The sequence below is a fragment of the Trichoplusia ni genome, chromosome 4, assembly GCF_003590095.1.
Source record: "Trichoplusia ni isolate ovarian cell line Hi5 chromosome 4, tn1, whole genome shotgun sequence".
In the NCBI taxonomy this organism is placed as follows: Eukaryota; Metazoa; Arthropoda; class Insecta; order Lepidoptera; family Noctuidae; genus Trichoplusia; species Trichoplusia ni.
Window position 1 is genome coordinate 17,260,993 of NC_039481.1, and position 17,430 is coordinate 17,278,422.

The 17,430-nt window shown below is 35.9% G+C and overlaps 1 protein-coding gene across 1 annotated transcript; it reads right to left on the bottom strand.

Annotated features, from left to right (window-relative positions):
* Positions 1-514: 514 nt before the first annotated feature.
* Positions 515-12,710, bottom strand: LOC113493359 (synaptic vesicle 2-related protein-like). The gene is made up of 11 exons (XM_026871301.1): positions 12,497-12,710; positions 7,030-7,171; positions 5,612-5,773; positions 4,481-4,643; positions 4,049-4,170; positions 3,553-3,788; positions 3,244-3,398; positions 2,587-2,719; positions 2,027-2,304; positions 1,529-1,656; positions 515-615 (listed from the first exon to the last, which is right to left on the bottom strand). Exons 2-11 carry the CDS (start codon positions 7,154-7,156, stop codon positions 566-568), a joined length of 1,554 nt encoding a protein of 517 aa, XP_026727102.1. The 5' UTR covers positions 7,157-7,171; positions 12,497-12,710; the 3' UTR covers positions 515-565.
* Between the last annotated feature and the right edge of the window lie 4,720 nt (positions 12,711-17,430).

The window sequence follows — 17,430 nt, forward strand, 5'->3', positions numbered from 1 at the left end:
ACATTCTTTTCATTGCAACTAAGTGTAGAAAATCAATTCATAGTTAAGTATTCTAAAACAGTTAACGCTAATTCTGTCGTTCAATAAGCAACCTCGTCGGAGCAGAAATCCGCATTTTGAAACATTTTTCAACTTATTTACTAATCAATATTCATAATTATTTTGTATGTAAAATAATGAAATAACGTCTCTAAATATCTTTATGCCTTCTTAGGGTTTGGAAATACGTAGAGAGAGGACAACGGGATCGTATTTTCTAGTTTTTTAAGCGCCTGAAGTCACTATATGGTAACCGGCACGCATTTTTCATTTCCTCATATTGTATAATTTATTTTCCTGCGATACCATCCGACTAAAATTATATCGAGCCTTTTTCTCAGTTGAGTTCTCTAGTCACACAAAAATACCTACGCAATTGTTTGCTTTCATCAGTCACATGAATTTAAAATTGATTTTGGTAAATAGAAAATTATGTAGAAGGAGTGGATGGAAAAGGGAAATTAAACAACAACAATGCATTTAAACAATGTGTTAATAACTTAAAAGAGGTCCGAGTTTTGTTGAGTTACTTTTTCCGTGCGTCGGGCGGCAGTAGACATGACACAGCGGCAGCGACTGGAACAAACAAAATATTAACTTTAGCCATATTTTTGTCTTGGATAAGGAACATTAGAGATTGGTAAGGGATGGCTAGCGTAGATGACCTGTTCCACCGAGCGAGGTACTGATAAGGAGGACTACAACGAGCTGATCGCTAACCTTCACTAGTTGGAGTGGCAACGGTAGAAAAATAAAAAGATTTATTTTGTAGAACGACAGACGTTTCTCCGAGCACTAACACTATGGAACCACTATTAAAATTTGCTTTTATAACATGTCAAAGTCGCAACACTTGTTTTTAAGGAAAATCGTTTCCCTCCATTCAATGCTTACTACTTTGCAACGATGTATGTAATCTATTCCGAGTTTTTTAACATTGCCATCAGCAACATGTATTTTTTCAAGGGCCCCGATGATCAAACCGTTTGACCTTTGACACAAACACGCAAACTAATTAACTTCCAAAATTAACGTGTTGTTAGTTTGACTCAAACCTTCTCTGTGTTTTACTGAAACTAATTTATTTTTGAGTCAAATGTTAAACGATTAGATCATCTTGGGGGTCCTTTAAGGTGGATATCATGAGATCCTCCTGATTGCTGAACTTGATTTCACAAAAACATTCAAGTCACATGCACAAAATCATTCTGACATAGGACAAGCATTCGTGGATTACCTACACAAACACTTGTCCTACGGGTTTGACGTGGCAACCTCAAAACCACAATGCGCGGGTTCGATCCCCGCATAGCACATGCATTTATGTGATTAACGAATGCTTGTTCTGAGTCTGGGTGTCTTTGTGCATGTGATTTGTATGTTTGTAAAACCCCCCTTGATACAAGGATTAAATTCCTTACTACGGGATTCGTTTATTAAAAAAAAGAAAAAGAAAAGTTGACAGTGACTATCTTCTCCTGATACTGACCCAGCATCAGACCGCCGCAGGTGTAGAACATGGCGGAGCAGTGTGTCATGATGAAGGCTCCCAGCAGGTTGACGCCACTCAGCGCGCTCGCCCGAGCTACCATCACACCTATACACGCGGCCATTCCACTGGAATATACAACCTTATTTAGATAGGCATTCAAAATATACCCGGTCATAATTATCTTGAGAAAAAACCTAGTTTTTGGAGTTTTATTTGAAACTATTACTTATAAAACACAATTAGCAATACGTTGCGCTACGAGAACACTAGTTTTTGAAAGTGTAATTTATTGCTCGAAGTTTTTTTTATATCGAATTCCTAAACTCTTGCAGGATTTCATTTTACTTCTCATACATAATTTGTCTTAACTTTTTAATACTCATGTTATGCTAAAAACCTTTTTTTAAGTACTGTATTCTTTATTTGCAAAAGCATACCTATATGTACTGGTGAAAGTTACTAGTAAATACCAAAATATACTGATCAACAACTCACCGGTAAGACGTAGGATACAAGTCAACAAAGTACGTATAAATGATTCCAATACATAATTCATTGGTTAGCAGTCCAAAGAACATGATGAAGCTGGTCAGGTTGTCCCGGATGAGGGCGGCGCCCATGGAGGCGAGGCCAGAGAACGTCATGATGATGATCATCAGAGCCTTCTTCCTGTAGGCCAGCTTCGTGATGACCAGCATGATCAGGACGAAGGAGACTCCTTGCGCCAAGCTCGACCAGACTAAGCTGATCTGCATTGTGGATGTGCACTCGATCTGGTAAAGAACAAATTAAGTGGGTTGGAGTTTTTCGAAGGCATGTTTGCCATGAAGTTTTTAAAATTTAATGTTAAAACATTTTCCTCTCTGTTATTATCATTCCTATACTAACTTGAGTTTAAAAATATTTTAACTATTGAGTTTTTGAAAACGAAGTTATTTTTTTCATTAAAACGGAGAAGTCTGTAAAACTCTACAAAGATCTACCAAACTTATAACCGGATTATGGAATGAAACATAAACATTTATTCAAATGATAAATGTGTTAATAAAACCTACCGCTTCTGAGGTGTTATTATTGTTGCTGACGATCATATTACAAAGGCCAGTCTCGTAGCTGGACGCCGAAGAGTTCAGCCCGGCGGAGAACTTCTCCGCCAAGTACGGGAACCAAATGAAGAAACTGTTGTTCCTGAAAGGATTTTCATAAGAACTTTTATTTACTATCTGGTAACAGCTTCCCGTTTCGATTTATCAGAATAAAAAGTAATTAGGTTCTATTTTTTAATCGATAACAAAATAAAAAGTTGACATCATTTACAATATAGCATTGACAATCAACTATATACAAAAAAATATAATAACTGGTTGTTGCCCGTAAGCCCACTCCCTATGAACTAAAGCGAAAATGATTTAACTTGAAATTATATTGGGGAAAAATCTATTCTACGTGTTTATCCTGGCTAAAACTATGTGTGTACCAAATATCGCCTAAATCCGATTAGTGTTCTTTGCCTGGAAGAGGAACAAACATCGATACATAAAAAAAATCGTTTATGATATTAGCAGGATGTAGGATTTGTCTAAAGTTTTGAGAAATTTATTAAAAGAACTCTTATCAAGTCAGCTTTAATCTAGAGCTGTGATAACTTAAGTTTCCAACCTTGACAAGCAATAGGTTTCTACGCACCTAAATTTCACTGAGTAAATACTTACGTGCTAAATATGACAGCAGTGAAGAAGTAGAGCATGATGCTCCGCCACAGAAGCGGCGGCTTGAACAGCGGCACGATCTGCTCCCACAGCGACTGCACTAGCGACGCGTCCTTACGTCGCTCATTACCCTCCTCATTAAGAATTATACGCTTTACCTTGAAATAAAAAATGAATATTTAGAACATCTCTCTTTGAATCATTTTTCCAGGATCAGGTTAAGTTAAAAAGTTTATGGATATTATCGGAATACATATAAAAACAAGAGGCGAACTCACTTAGGTACCATAAGTTGCACGTGATGGTACTCACCGGGTACTTATCACCTTTCCCCCTATTCCTCCTCCAGATCTTAGTCAAGCATTCTAAAGCCTCGTCGTGACGTTGAACATTGACGAGAAATTTGGGACTTTCGTAGAAGAAGTGCGTCCCGAAGGCCCCGATGCCCAGCGGCAGAGCTAAGGCCAAGGCCAGGAGGCGCCAAGGAGTGAAGGTCATGGCTCCCATGTCGTAGGAGAAGTCCATGTTCAAGATGAAATAGGCGACCGCTGTAAATGTACAATTATTATTTTACGACTCAGATGTGCCATATTCTTTGGTATTCTTTGTTCATTCTCATGTAATAGTCCAAAAGTGTAATTAATTACATTTCTTATTTTTGTATTAAAAAATCATCATTTCAAGCGTTAACTTTATTTTAGGACGGAGTACGACCAGGACCTATTCTATGCCCATCTATATGAATTGAAGTTGAACTGCGACACTGAGCCGTATTTCATGTTACTAAGATAAAAGTATAACATCATACCAACATAAGCTGCTAAGCTAAAGTCGAGTACACTGGTCATGATCAGCATGTAGGAGTCTCGAGCTCTCTCCGAGCACGACTCTCCCAGGAGGGTGTAGGAAGCTGACTGCGCACAGCTGCAACTGAAATACACAACGATGTGATTAATAAAAAGTTATGGATAGAAAGTTAAGTAACATTGTGCGATATCTCTTTGGTTTAATTCGAAAATGATTTGATACACATGTGATTGAAATCTCATTAATGACAGTATTTATATATTATAATTGCGTGGCTTTTCACTAGTATTGATTGTGAAATTTCTTAGTGAAACAAATTGTACATAATCGACCTTGCCTTACAGATTCTGACTAAACTTCAGCTTACTAAGTGATTATACATTGCATTTCTATAAACAAGTGTAAAAAAAGGAACAGGAAAAGGTCAACTTACAAGCTCGTACTGACAAACTTGAGGATCGCCATGACCACCCAGTTGGGTGAGAAGGCGCTGGCGGTGGAGACAGCGAAGCTGATCCACATGGCGATGAGGAGGCTCCGCCGCCGCCCCCGCGTGTCCGAGATGTAGCCCCACGGGTACGCCATCACTATGGGACCTGGAATATCATTTAAAGGAATTTGGTTTTACTGGAGTTAAGATCCTTAATGGCTTAATCATGATTTTCAAAAGTCAGCAATTACCAGTTCCTAGGTGTTCCTACACCGAGATGAAATAGTTCAACAAACTACCCAGCAGTTCCCTGTTGTTCCGCTTACAATAAAAACGTATAATAAATAACGTATAGTAATAGTATTAATTTAAGAGATTGAGCCTCATAAATACGTTTCTTTTTTACCCTTTTGGACAAGAAACCCTTCGAAAACAAGCTACGTCAAAACCTAATACAAGACTTCGTAGACCAGTCTTCAACAAGTTTTATGTGTGTAGAAAATTACAAGTGCTAAGTATGCAATTCTCACTTGGAAACAGAATTTGTCTGGTATCAGAGGTTTGCCTTGTCAATGACCTAGGCTGTGTGTTATGTCTACATACGTACTCGTATAAACAGCTGAATGCGCTATTGTAAAGACTGATTATTGCGGTTACATTGGTAACGTACTATGTTTCTGTGAACTGTCGGTGTTTGATCTGACTCAGACTGTCTGCGTACGGCCTACTGTTTTCCAAACAGTGTCATTTTACTGAATGATCTTATGATTGATGAAATCCCGTAAACTTAAGATTTTCTTTTTGTATTTAAGCTTGAATGAGTACTGGTCTCATGAAATGTTATGCCTTTATTCGATAATAATATGCAAGATTTACTTAGTAGTTTTAGTTTAGTAAGGTGTCTTGATAGTAGTGTAAAGGACATCATTGAAACTTTAATTATAATAGAGTTTAAACGAAGTCATAAAAATGAGCTATTCTTAATTAAAAACTGATACTTTTCATTCAACTGTGTGGCATCAAAATTCTTCAAAGACGAACGGTAAGATACTCTCCGTTCTGAAATTAAACATGTGGTTTTGGTAGAGTCTTACCAAAAGGCTTTTTTATTAACGTAGTTCCGTATTTACTTACCCACAAATGGCATAGACAGCAGAACGCTGGTCTGACTGATGTTGAGGTTGAAGTCGCAGGTGCAGCCGTTGACTACTACGGAGAATCCGAACATGTCCACACCCATCGCGAGCGTGCACACGCTGAGCGTCGCCAGCAGACCGAAGCTGTACCTGCCATTACCTGGACATTCAACCAATAAGTAAGTACCTACCCATGTGACACTACTCAAGACAATCGATATAGATCCGATGGTCCTATACTATACTTAGTCCCCTACCTTGACTACTGTGATAATGATAACCTTTTGAACCCCAAAAAAAAGTTATTGATATAAATACAAAAGAAGATGAAATAGATGCACCTTGTGAGATTTTTTTATTGAAAAAACGACTACATAAGGTTTTCCCTGTGAAAAAGATATCAGATGCCTCATCTTGGCTGGGACATTAGCGTGCCTCCAAAAAAAGATATGCGTCGGGATATTTCGATACCAAAAAGAGAAGTGAGGTTAATTAAAAAAATGTGGATAACGCTTTTGATGATAGCTTCTTTGATTCCAAAACAAAAAGAAATTAATACTGGAAGAGAATTTGAAGAATTGTTCTAAAAGATCAGAACAGGTAACTTAACTTTCCAAAAATAAAATACGAGTTCGGCTACATATTTACTTTTAAATTAATGTAAAGTTATTTATGCATAACAGGTATATAACGAGGTTATAAAAACAGGACATTATTTATTGATTAATTTGGCTGTTAGGTTTTTTTGCCACTGACTTATACATTCAGACTTAGACTTATATCTATATTTAAAAACATTAACTTTTGGCCATACATATTCGGGTCAAATAAGTTTTATTTTACGCCATACAGCGAAACACGTCACACCAGCAAGCCTGCATGCAAAGTATGCTATGCAATTACTACCTCTACCACAAACTCTCTTTCCAAAAAAACCATCATCAATCTTCCAAATCGACGTCCTCATAGCTTTCGCATCAGATTCGACTTTAATAGTAAGTGAGTATTTACTTAAGTTACCAAGATGTAGCCAGAAAACCAGTTTCGAAGATCAGATCAGTGCCTTTACTCTTAAAGCAGGACTACTGACCTTCTGGCTGCATGGTTTGCATGTAGAATGCATCCATAACTTTAGCGTATCAGGTACTACACTGCAGGTAGCAGCTTCTCACTCTCCGAACCGAAACAGTGCTCTACCATTTTACGAGCATTAACGTATTGAACTAACAAGTCATAGTCACGTCGCTTGTCAAAAAGGAATGACCTTGGAATAATTCTTGTTTTCTATCCTATTGCGATGTCACATTGTTTTGGGCCTTTGCTTTTTAAAAGCAGATAAAAAGTGCCCAACTTATGGAAGCATTCTGTTTCCAATATAGTCGAAGCCGCAAGTTCTAGTAGCCAAAGTTTACTCACCAGCTAAATTGATGGCCTCTCCATATGTATAGACTTTGTCTTCATAGCCGTTGCTTGATAATGAGTAAACATTTTTGTTGCTGCTATCTCTCCGGCTGTTTAGTTTGGCGCCAGGGTTTGGCGTCATCGCGGAATTGGAACCCTGTAATATTAATCAAAATTTCTAATTATACTTTTTTTTTCTTCAAAAAAAACGTCTCCCTCGCTAAGTATTCAACCCTTGTATCGCGGTCGCGGGGGGATTACGAACATACAACTCACATGCACAAAGATACCCAGACTCAGAACAAGCATTCATGGATCACTCCAATGCTTGTCCACGTGGGGATCGAACCCGCGACACGACGCGCTCTGTGGGTTTGGCAACCACTCAGCTATCCGTGAGGTCGGTTATGCTGACACGGCGGTTCAGGTTTAGTCAGTAAGAGTCTGACACTACCCATTTCCTCCCCCAAAGGAGTGGGTGTCCACGACGATTCACACGCCTCATCAAAAAAAACATTAGTTTTTCGAAATATTATGAAGTTTGCACAATTTGTGTGAAATCACATTTCATGTCAATTTTATAAATCCTACAATATGTATTGTGAAATAAATTAATTTCACACTCAAATTAATTTTCCACAAATTTTCTGTTCTCTTATTTGATTAAATTTTCATTTCTTTCATTCCATTCCTTGCTTGTATCTTCGTCTGACTCGGCTATTGAAACATTTGTAAGCAATGACGTCAGTTGCGATATAAATAACAAAAGTTCTTGTACTTTTGTTATTTCGTATCTCTGACGTTTTGCAGTTTGACCTTTAATCATAATAAGTATAACCCTTTGTTTCTTTAAAATTGACCGCATTAAAAGATAATCGCAAAAATTAATAATAATTAGTAAAGAGTTCTTGGTCTAATCAGTTGATCCTAAAATGACGCCATATTGTTTCGTATATTAATTTAAATAGTTACTTCATAACGTTCGCGTTTTTCAAGACTGTTACTTTGCTTCAAGTATGGATGTAGTGCTAGAAAAACTCAGATTTCATTTCATCAATTTCAAAGGTTTTGGCCCAAAACCAGTATTCTTGGCAACGACTATTCTTCCGCTCCGAAAAAAAATAAAGTCGCGGCGGGTTGACAATCAAGTCACATGTACAAAGTCACCCATCTTAGAACCATCATTTGTGGATGATTTTTCAGCTATCCGTGCAATCGTTTGCCTACTTTGCTATTTCAATTATAATCGTAGATTGTCAACATGGTTGATAGTGGAAAAGTTAGAGAAAGGTCCTTGGCCCTAAAGGTGCTTTATATTTTTATACTCGCCTCATAAGCTGACTGTTGTAACTGCATTTTAATGACAACGTTTAAGATAGCAGAACAGACATAATTAATTACCATTAATCAGGTGATTTTGTTAATCGTATTGTTTAATTATAGCTTTAAATATAAAATATATCAATATTTAATTAATATGAATAGGTATTTTGTGGTTTATGTGTCCAGTTCTATTTACACTGCATAAGGACTTCCTATGAAATAAAATTAGATTGTTCATAATAATATAATGTATTATGTTATCATATTTACTGTTATTTTTTTTTCTGTACCAGGGTTCAGTGTCTCTTTTAAGGTTCCGATATTTTAAACGTGTAACGTGTATTTGTTTATAAAAACCGTTTGCCATTATAAATTATGATGGTGTTCGTGGTATATGTTAGCGACCTGTAAAGCATTTGTTTTTTAATTATATCCTTAAAAAAATATTGAAGGTCAATAGAGTCTTATTTCAATGATTTATTCTTATTTTCAATGTTTGATTTAAATACAAACGAGTTTATAAAAATATTCAAATATTAGATAGTTTGAATTAGCAATATCGAAGCTCAGAAACCGTTGTAAAGACTAAATATTTTGCTTTTAATTTATTTCGTATTTAAATGATTAGTCTTGGTAAAAAATACACATATTTGAAATTATAATTTCAGGTATGTTAAACAAAAAGCGGTGAAAACCACTCCATAAGTCAATCTATAAGTATAGGTAGGACACATGATATGATATAGGGGAAATTTAAACAGTACCTACTAGGATTTAGCTGGAAGCGAAGATGAAGACGTACAGGATAATTTACAAAGATGAGCAAGGATATACATATGTGACATAGGATCAAGGATGATGATGACGACACGAGCTACTCAAAGTAACGTAAATCCGATTCACTACGACTCAGTATCCAATATCACGTGACTACCATACGTCCTACCGACGACACCCCATGGTAACCCATGTCCCACTGTTGGCCATCTTCCCACTTCGAAGCAATAAGTATGTATCACTGAAATATGACGATTCTAAATTGAAAAGTTCTAAATCGTTAAATAATTATGAAAAGTTTTTCAATGGACCTTTGACTTGACTGAAATTATAATTGTATGGATTTGTATGCACGTGAAATGCATTCACGGCACGTGTTTACACACCCATTCATAATAGTGCGAGGTCATTACCAGATTAAGTTCAATATCGTACCATAAAAATGGTAGACTTACCAGAAAAACGTATGATTGTAAATATTTTGTCAAAAAAAAGAAGGAAAGAAGATTCCACTCTTTCTGAGTTTTCTACCGTTTCATTATCGCTTCAACTTTTTAATAAATATAAAATTACTAAGAAATACTCCTTAATCCAGTTTACCATTAAATTGAAACAAAAAATACTCTAACAAGTATTAACGTCCAATTAAAAGCTAAATGGCTCGTTAAGTGTTAAATTAAGGTATCAAAATCAAACACAATATTTTGACCGAAATCTAACTTAAAATTACATACTTTAAATTAAGTAATCAGTTTCAAGCCCCACTGAAGCTACGAGCGTATGTATCGTGTATATGTATATTCTCATAGCCCGATGGCAATCCGGCACGACCGGAGATAGATCAGGTGTAAAATATTGTACAAGCTTTGTGAAACCCAGAAGCTGTGTTATTTTAAATCGCATACAACATTCGATAAGTCCGTGTGTGAAATTTTTTCTATTTATTTTTCCTCTGTAAAACTTGCTCTTCTCTTTGAGAATTTAAACCTTGAGACACTGGAATTTCACAAACATTGAATTCACATATAGAAAGACACCCACACATCAGGACAAGCATTCGTGGATAACACAAATGCTTTTCGTAGGCAGGGATCGAACCCGCGACAAGTCGCGCTCTATAGGTTTGAGGTGGTGACCTCAACCTTTCGGCTATCGTTGCAGACTAGAAATCAACCTCTAGTCTTTTGACTTGGATGTCATATGAAATACTCATAAAACAAATATTAGAGTGTCAGCACTTAGACCTTGTTATATGCACTGTTGGAAGACTCTCGAGCATTGAACCTAGTTATTGGCGGTTATTGATTGGCGATCAAGGCGGACCGTTCCAGGCCTTTCCAATTGTCTCACTACTTTTGTTTTTGTTGTTTTTAATAACTGTGTTGTAACTGTTTTAGACAAGATAGAGTATTCGAATTACAAGAAAGAAGTATAACTTCGAAATACTTTCTTGGATTAGTTACATCGGCACACGTCATATAAAAAGCGAAATTAATATAATAAAATAAAATAACAATGGGCAGCAAATATAAAAAGGCAATAAAACTCTTGAATCTGTGACGTTTAAGGGGTTATCTCAGAAGTTACTGAAACGATTTTGAATTTTTTTTTAACGATAGAAAGCCACGGTATTTGTAAATGCCACAAAGCCATGAACGCGCTAGGCGCATTCAAGAAATCTCTTCAGAATACACAAACGAATCTTTAAGCTTCACGCATAGACTCGTCCAACAATATAATGTGACCACGAAACGTAATAACCCTATTTGCATCACATTTAACACGGTAAGCAAAGTTTCTACCTTCCAGTAAACGTTGTAACATACTAGGTACGCAAAGATATAAGAAATCCATCGCGATATCCTTGCTATCTCCAGGAAAGAAAACATACTGCAAATGTATTATAATGACTATCTATTAACTGATCTATAAATGAAGTTTTTCCAACATTGCTCGGACCATATAAATACAATTGCTTTCGCTTATAACCAGAACTAACAAGCAAAAGATTCCACCAACAACATACCTCTAACGACCAATTACAATGCAACGGTACAAAGCAATAGGCGAATGAAATCATCAAATTTTTTTTTAATATAGATCGACGGCCGATTTTTTAATATCTCTCAATGTTAGATAGACAATTTTTTTGAGTTAGGTTATAAACCATAACTCTATCATTAATAGGTGAAGCAGAAACGAGAATTGTGACAAAACATCATCATCACCTCGTCCCAAGTATGTTGGGGTCGGCTTATAGTCTAACAGAATTCACGTACAAACAGAAGTCATTACAAAGAGCGGCCCTCCTCCTCAACCCAGTTACCTGAGCAACACGATACCTCTTGGTAAGACTGGTTGTCAGACTTTCTAGCTTCTGACTACCTGTAACGACTGTCAAAGATGTATGAATAACAGCCGTGGCCCACAAGTTAACATGTCTTCCGAAACACTCGTGATGACAAAGATGGTCACCCATCTATGGTCGAACCGCGTCAAGCATAGCTTAACCTCATCGATTCACTTATGCAGAATTGTAACAAAAACTTTGAGAAATTAACACTTTTGTAGATTTTTTGCTTCAACGCTTCTAGTTACGTAAAGATAATGTAATAATAAACTGCTTTAAAGTGATTAAAGAACAATCCGCGACAGCAATTTTATTATAGATCTTTTACGGTTGATTAATTATAAAGATTCCTATAAGTTAAGTAAAGATAAATGCGTTAAGTGTACATTGCCCCGATTCTGATAGTTAGATTGACCGATGAATGAATGGCTAATAGATTAAATTTGAAACTAATCCTATTCTTTTGAGCATTTTGCCAAAAAATAATTGGGAATTCATCGTATTTCGAATTATTAGAATAATACGAATAGTGCCATTGTACATATGTATTTATTGTAATTGAACGTAGGGATTTATTTTCTTATCTATGTTAATATAATCTTATTATCTATGACAAATTGTAGGTAAATACTAACATGGTAGGTACCAAACTATATTAATCCCAATTCTGGAAACAGACCTATTCCCATATGTATAGGTTTACCACGCTAGATCACTGCGGATAGAATTTTGGATATTTGATATCCAGGATTACTCACGATATTTATTTTGCACCAATTGTTAATTGTGTTCAAAATTAATTAAGCAAGTACCTATAACTTTGAAACAGTCATATTGGTACTCGAATTGTTCAAATCGGAACCGTTCCTGAGATAAGCCGGTTTAAATAAAAAATCAAACTTCAGCTTAATCATTTTTGTATAGATTTAAAAATGAAATCTAAGCTCTAAGTTGCATATTAATAATCCTATTTTCAAAGTCATCATTAACCACTTAAGCCTTTCTTTAAAAAAAATAAGAGTCCAAACTCACCTTAAAAATACAATTCACAAATAATATAAAAATCTATCATAAACCGAGGTACATTTTGATTACCATTAACACTAGGACACAGTACGGTAACTATTATCACGGCTTATTAAATAGTTGTATTCGCGCAACTGATTCAGTTTATATCACTGTGGGCACATAGCGGGCGTCGCGCGCGCACCACGGCAGGACCACTTCTGCCTGCGGACTACCGAACAATAATATTTACACACCAGTCGGACCACTGGTAGAATAAGTTTTCAAAGTGTGAAAATACAAGTCATAAGGAATAATATTCATCTTATTATATTTCTATTTTGTTCATAGATTTCATTTGGAAGAAATAAAAAGACGAATGTTGGTGTCTTATGAATTATTTTTAAGGGCAATTATTTTGCTTTTTTATGATGTCCCAAAAAACATAGAGAAATCAGAAAAAAAAAGACTTCAATGTAACAAAACTTGCAGAACAGAATTCTGTAAGTGTTATGTATTTTAGAAGCCAAATAAAATGCCATGCTGTTGTTGTTACCAAGCGTGGTATTTATTTTAATAAGCTTATAATGATTTGAACTAATTTCATAACTTGAGAACTAAGTAAATTAGGTACAGAAGTAACTTGTTTCTATATCAGTCAATTTCTGACTCTTATTTATAGTTATAGTACGGTCCCATGCGTACCACAGAATGACGTCATAGACCGAATACCTACTATAGAGCAAAAACTGTTTCAGAGCTATATTGAGTAGTTTCCAGTGAATAAGTTAGAATTCTAAGTTAGGATACTGTAGTTGTAGATCCAACTCCTTTTTTATCTAGAAAATGAGACAAGAACCTGCCACGAGTGCACTTGTATACTTAATTAAACTTAAAGTACTAATTAATTTTTCAACTAAAATATCCAGAGTAAATCATTTGTAAATTATATTAGCTAATTTATGAAATCATAAGTCATTATCAAATTAGGGTAGAAAGATTCTATTTTTTGCATCAACACACTATGGACATCCCTACCCTAGTTCGCATTAATCCTAATAGCGTTAGCAAAAAATCTAGTCGAAATAATCCTGCTTTACAGAAACACACTGTGTGTTGCTTCCTTCTCAGTAGGTATCAAACAATCTTTTAATGAACCAATTTAAATACAATTAATATACAACATTCTTGACTACCATCAATTAAAATTTAGTGTCTTAAATATAACAAGAAGAGTGATACTAGCCAGCACGCTAACACTTATTCCTTACGCTCTGCTGATACCCTTAATCTTTTATCCTAAGTCTGAGTGTTCTTTGCCTGTCATTTGACAATTGGTAATCCAAGTGGCGAAAGGTCGAAAGGACGAGAAGTCCTTAGCGCGGGGGACGTTCAAAATATTATTGATTAATGAGGGTACAGATAAAGAGGCTGGTCAGGTCAGACTGGTCCGAACAGGTCAAACTAGTAATTTAGCAATACCTCTTCTAATCATGGAATTTAAGTACAGCCCTAGATTTTATAGGGTATTTTTTCATATATTTTCACGTCTGTCGCGACTCCAACATTTTAACCCATGATGAAGGAGTTGAGTTAAAAATTAGTCGGGCAAATATATTAAATGGTGCAAACGTGGTCAGCTTTTTTTTGTGACGACCACATTACGGATTTTAATCCTTGTATCGCAGGTGGTTTCATAAACATTCAAGTCCATACTCAAAGGTACCTAGACCCAAGACAAGCATTGTGGACCACACAAAATGCTTGTCCTCTCGGATCGAACCGGCGACCCGCGCTCAGTGGGTTTGGCGTGGTGACCTCAACCACTCGGCTATCCGTGCAGTCGGTCTAGACGTTTACTAGTATAATATAAATTTCTTAGAACCATACCAAGGAATTTTTATAGAGGTGAGTAAGTAATATGACAAGACAATACATGTTATTAATAAGTTAATTAAACAGGTAGAGCCGGGAGCCAACACGTGTGAATATATCCCAACAACTACTGTATACATTTGTATGGGAAGCCATTTCCCTACTGACCTTTATGTATGGAAAGCTAGGCGGATATATTCTATACCTACGTTTTACTGGTGGTGTGCGTCACTGCGCATGAGAAGATGGGAATAGAGGCAGTAAGTCTACTATACCTTTCATATTTTATAAATACTTGGACTTATGCAGCCAAACTGTGTACTTTGTGAAACAGTCGTTCTTTCCTATTTAATTTTACTTTGGACATCAGCTTTTTGCCTTTTTATAAATCGTTGACATGCCTAAAAACTGCAATGGTTTCCTTAAGAGTATTTAGCAGGATTGCCCATAGTTCCGAGCCCAACTGGTGTAGGCGTTACCTACAAAATGCGCTCTTACAATGTAGATTTCAATTCGTCAAGTCATAGCCTATTTTTGATGTTGTTTCTGCAGTTAGATTAATTTCAGGCGTTGATTGATTTACCTGACTTATTGGCGAAACCAAAAAAGCCGGAGAAAAAATAACTTGTTTCAGGATTGCGTTCAGGATGTACCTAACTCACATGACTTGTCAATTCCACACATTTAGTGCGTACCGACGTTTTTGATTGTAGGAATACCAGAAATGCGTCATTTGTAAAGCAAGCTACTGTATGTATTTACTAACTAACAAACTGCTTAAACATTTACAAACATGCAGGTAACGTAAACATTTGATAATAAAGACAATAGCATCCTCTGTTTGATAACCGTTTCCTAGCAATTTTAGATAAATTTTACTCAAATTAAATTCTTGGAATCGTGTGACTACGAGAAATAACTCTCCGGGTACGTACGCCACTCGACCTCCGTGGTCGAGTGGCGTACGTACCGGTTTCAAGGTGTCGCCAGCTCTGAGGTCCCGGGTTCGATCCCTGGTCGGGTCAATGTAAAAATTCAAATTTCTACATTGTCTCGGGTCTGGGTGTTTGTGGTACCTTCGTTGTATCTGAATTCCATAACACAAGTGCTTTAGCAACTTACTTGGTTCAGAACAATGTCATGTGATGTTGTCCGCATTTTTTTTTTAAACTAACATTATTAATATATATCTTCTTCTATTTAATGATATTTGAATTGAATTCTCATTTAAGAAAATCAGTAGAGTAAATTAAGTAATTACGCATTACCTAAATAACTCATCGATCAAAATGATTCACAGGTTTCAGTTTCGGCATAACAGCTATAGATGGGGAGCATTTTTTAAACTCATTTCCTCATTGCATCGAGGAGGTTGTTCGTCAAGAAATCTGGTCTCATTCTCAAAACATTGAGAGCTGGAAAAAGCATTCGTAGATCCTACAAATACTTGTCCCATGCCAATTATGATATGGTTGGTAGACCCTTAATAAACAATTTAAAAATACAGCGACTAAAGACTGCGTAGTGAAGCAAAGGCTTGAGAATCACAGTTATTTAAATAAAGGTTGGTAACCAATATGCTATAATTATATTTGATTTTCCGTTTAACAGTCTTCACAGAACACTTGTGCCCTTCAAATTTATGAAGGTAATCATAAACATATGTTTTGTGTGAAATGACAATAAAAGTCCATTGGATAAGGAAATAACAATGAGCTGAACGAAACAGTGCAAGAACACAACACAAATGTAGGTACGTTTATCGATGTGACAAAATGAAAAAAACATATAACGCCTTGTAATTTATAATAGCAAATATAAATATAATTGTAGTTGCCTATGTAGTATCAAAGGCGCACAACATTGACTATACCGGGAGGGTTATTTATTCATTTATCATTGATTATAATTATAATTCGGTGAAAACCTCTTACAGTAATATTAACATAAATTGTATGCAGAAAATTAAATTAAACATAAAAAAGATTTTTTTTAGAATGCGCCAACGCGTAAATATTGTCAATAAATATTGACAAAATGGCAATGCATTTAATCATTTTTTTGTCTTTTTATATTAAAATTAAATTTTCACTTTCATATCTTAAAAATGGGACACGTCAATCGCAGTAACCGCTGGGCAAAAGTCCCCACACTATGGGATCCGGCGGATGAATTGTGTTTCCGTGGGCGGTCTAAGAAGCGGTGGTGAGATGATCATAACGTTTACCGCTTGGGCAGATATCATGTGGCCCAGGACAGACAATCGTGGAAGAATTTGGAGTCGTCGTCGAGTAGGCCGTCCTTTGCATAGCAGTCTTACACAGAGGGCTAGATTAAAAAAAATATCTAGTGATTTAATTGTTTAGTCTTATAATATCAAATGCATACAAGTTTGTGTTGGTTTTTTATTTAGAAGAGTGTCCTATTACGTTCCCTGCCGATTTTTCTGTATGGGAAAGACATTTTGAAACTGTGTACTCCTGTTATCTAAATTTTCTTGCTAAAGCCCTTTAAACCTGACAGAAATAATGACGTTCGTAGCAACATTTACTTTAAGTCCGTAGCATTGTTGATTTGATATTCGTAGTAACTCCAACTTGTGATTCGTAGCAACATCAACATAACTATCGTAGCAACATTGCTACATTCTTGACATTCGTAGCAAATGCAACTTGACCCAACATATGACGTCACATAAAATTACGTTACATACAATCATGAGACATCACATAACATGTCACACAGAAGACATACGTGATACAAACATACTTCGCATTTCCGACATCATATGCTTACGTCAATTACACATGTTATTAAAGTATGGTCACATGAGGTCATGTGACATTACACACCCACAAGTGATCAAAGGTAGGTTGTTCAACCCTGATAAAAAAGCAGACCAGTAACTTATTACAATAATACATTTTTGCATTGGATAGGTATATGCGGTTTTTGGCAGATGTGTATTTTTTTCTTTGCACTTGTACTTACATTATTTTATCAACTTTTATATAAAAGTGACCTCCGCTCGTAACTATACATCTGTAATTTATATTTTTACGATTTAATAGACCGGAGACAGTGGA

Coding starts and splice junctions, on each gene's coding strand:
- LOC113493359 (XM_026871301.1), bottom strand. CDS start 7,156: ATGACGCCAAACCCTGGCGCCAAACTAAACAGCCGGAGAGATAGCAGC. Junction 2,305..2,586: donor ATAATAACACCTCAGAAGCG/GTAGGTTTTATT, acceptor GTTCTTTACCAG/ATCGAGTGCACATCCACAAT. Junction 1,657..2,026: donor TTGTATCCTACGTCTTACCG/GTGAGTTGTTGA, acceptor TGTATATTCCAG/TGGAATGGCCGCGTGTATAG.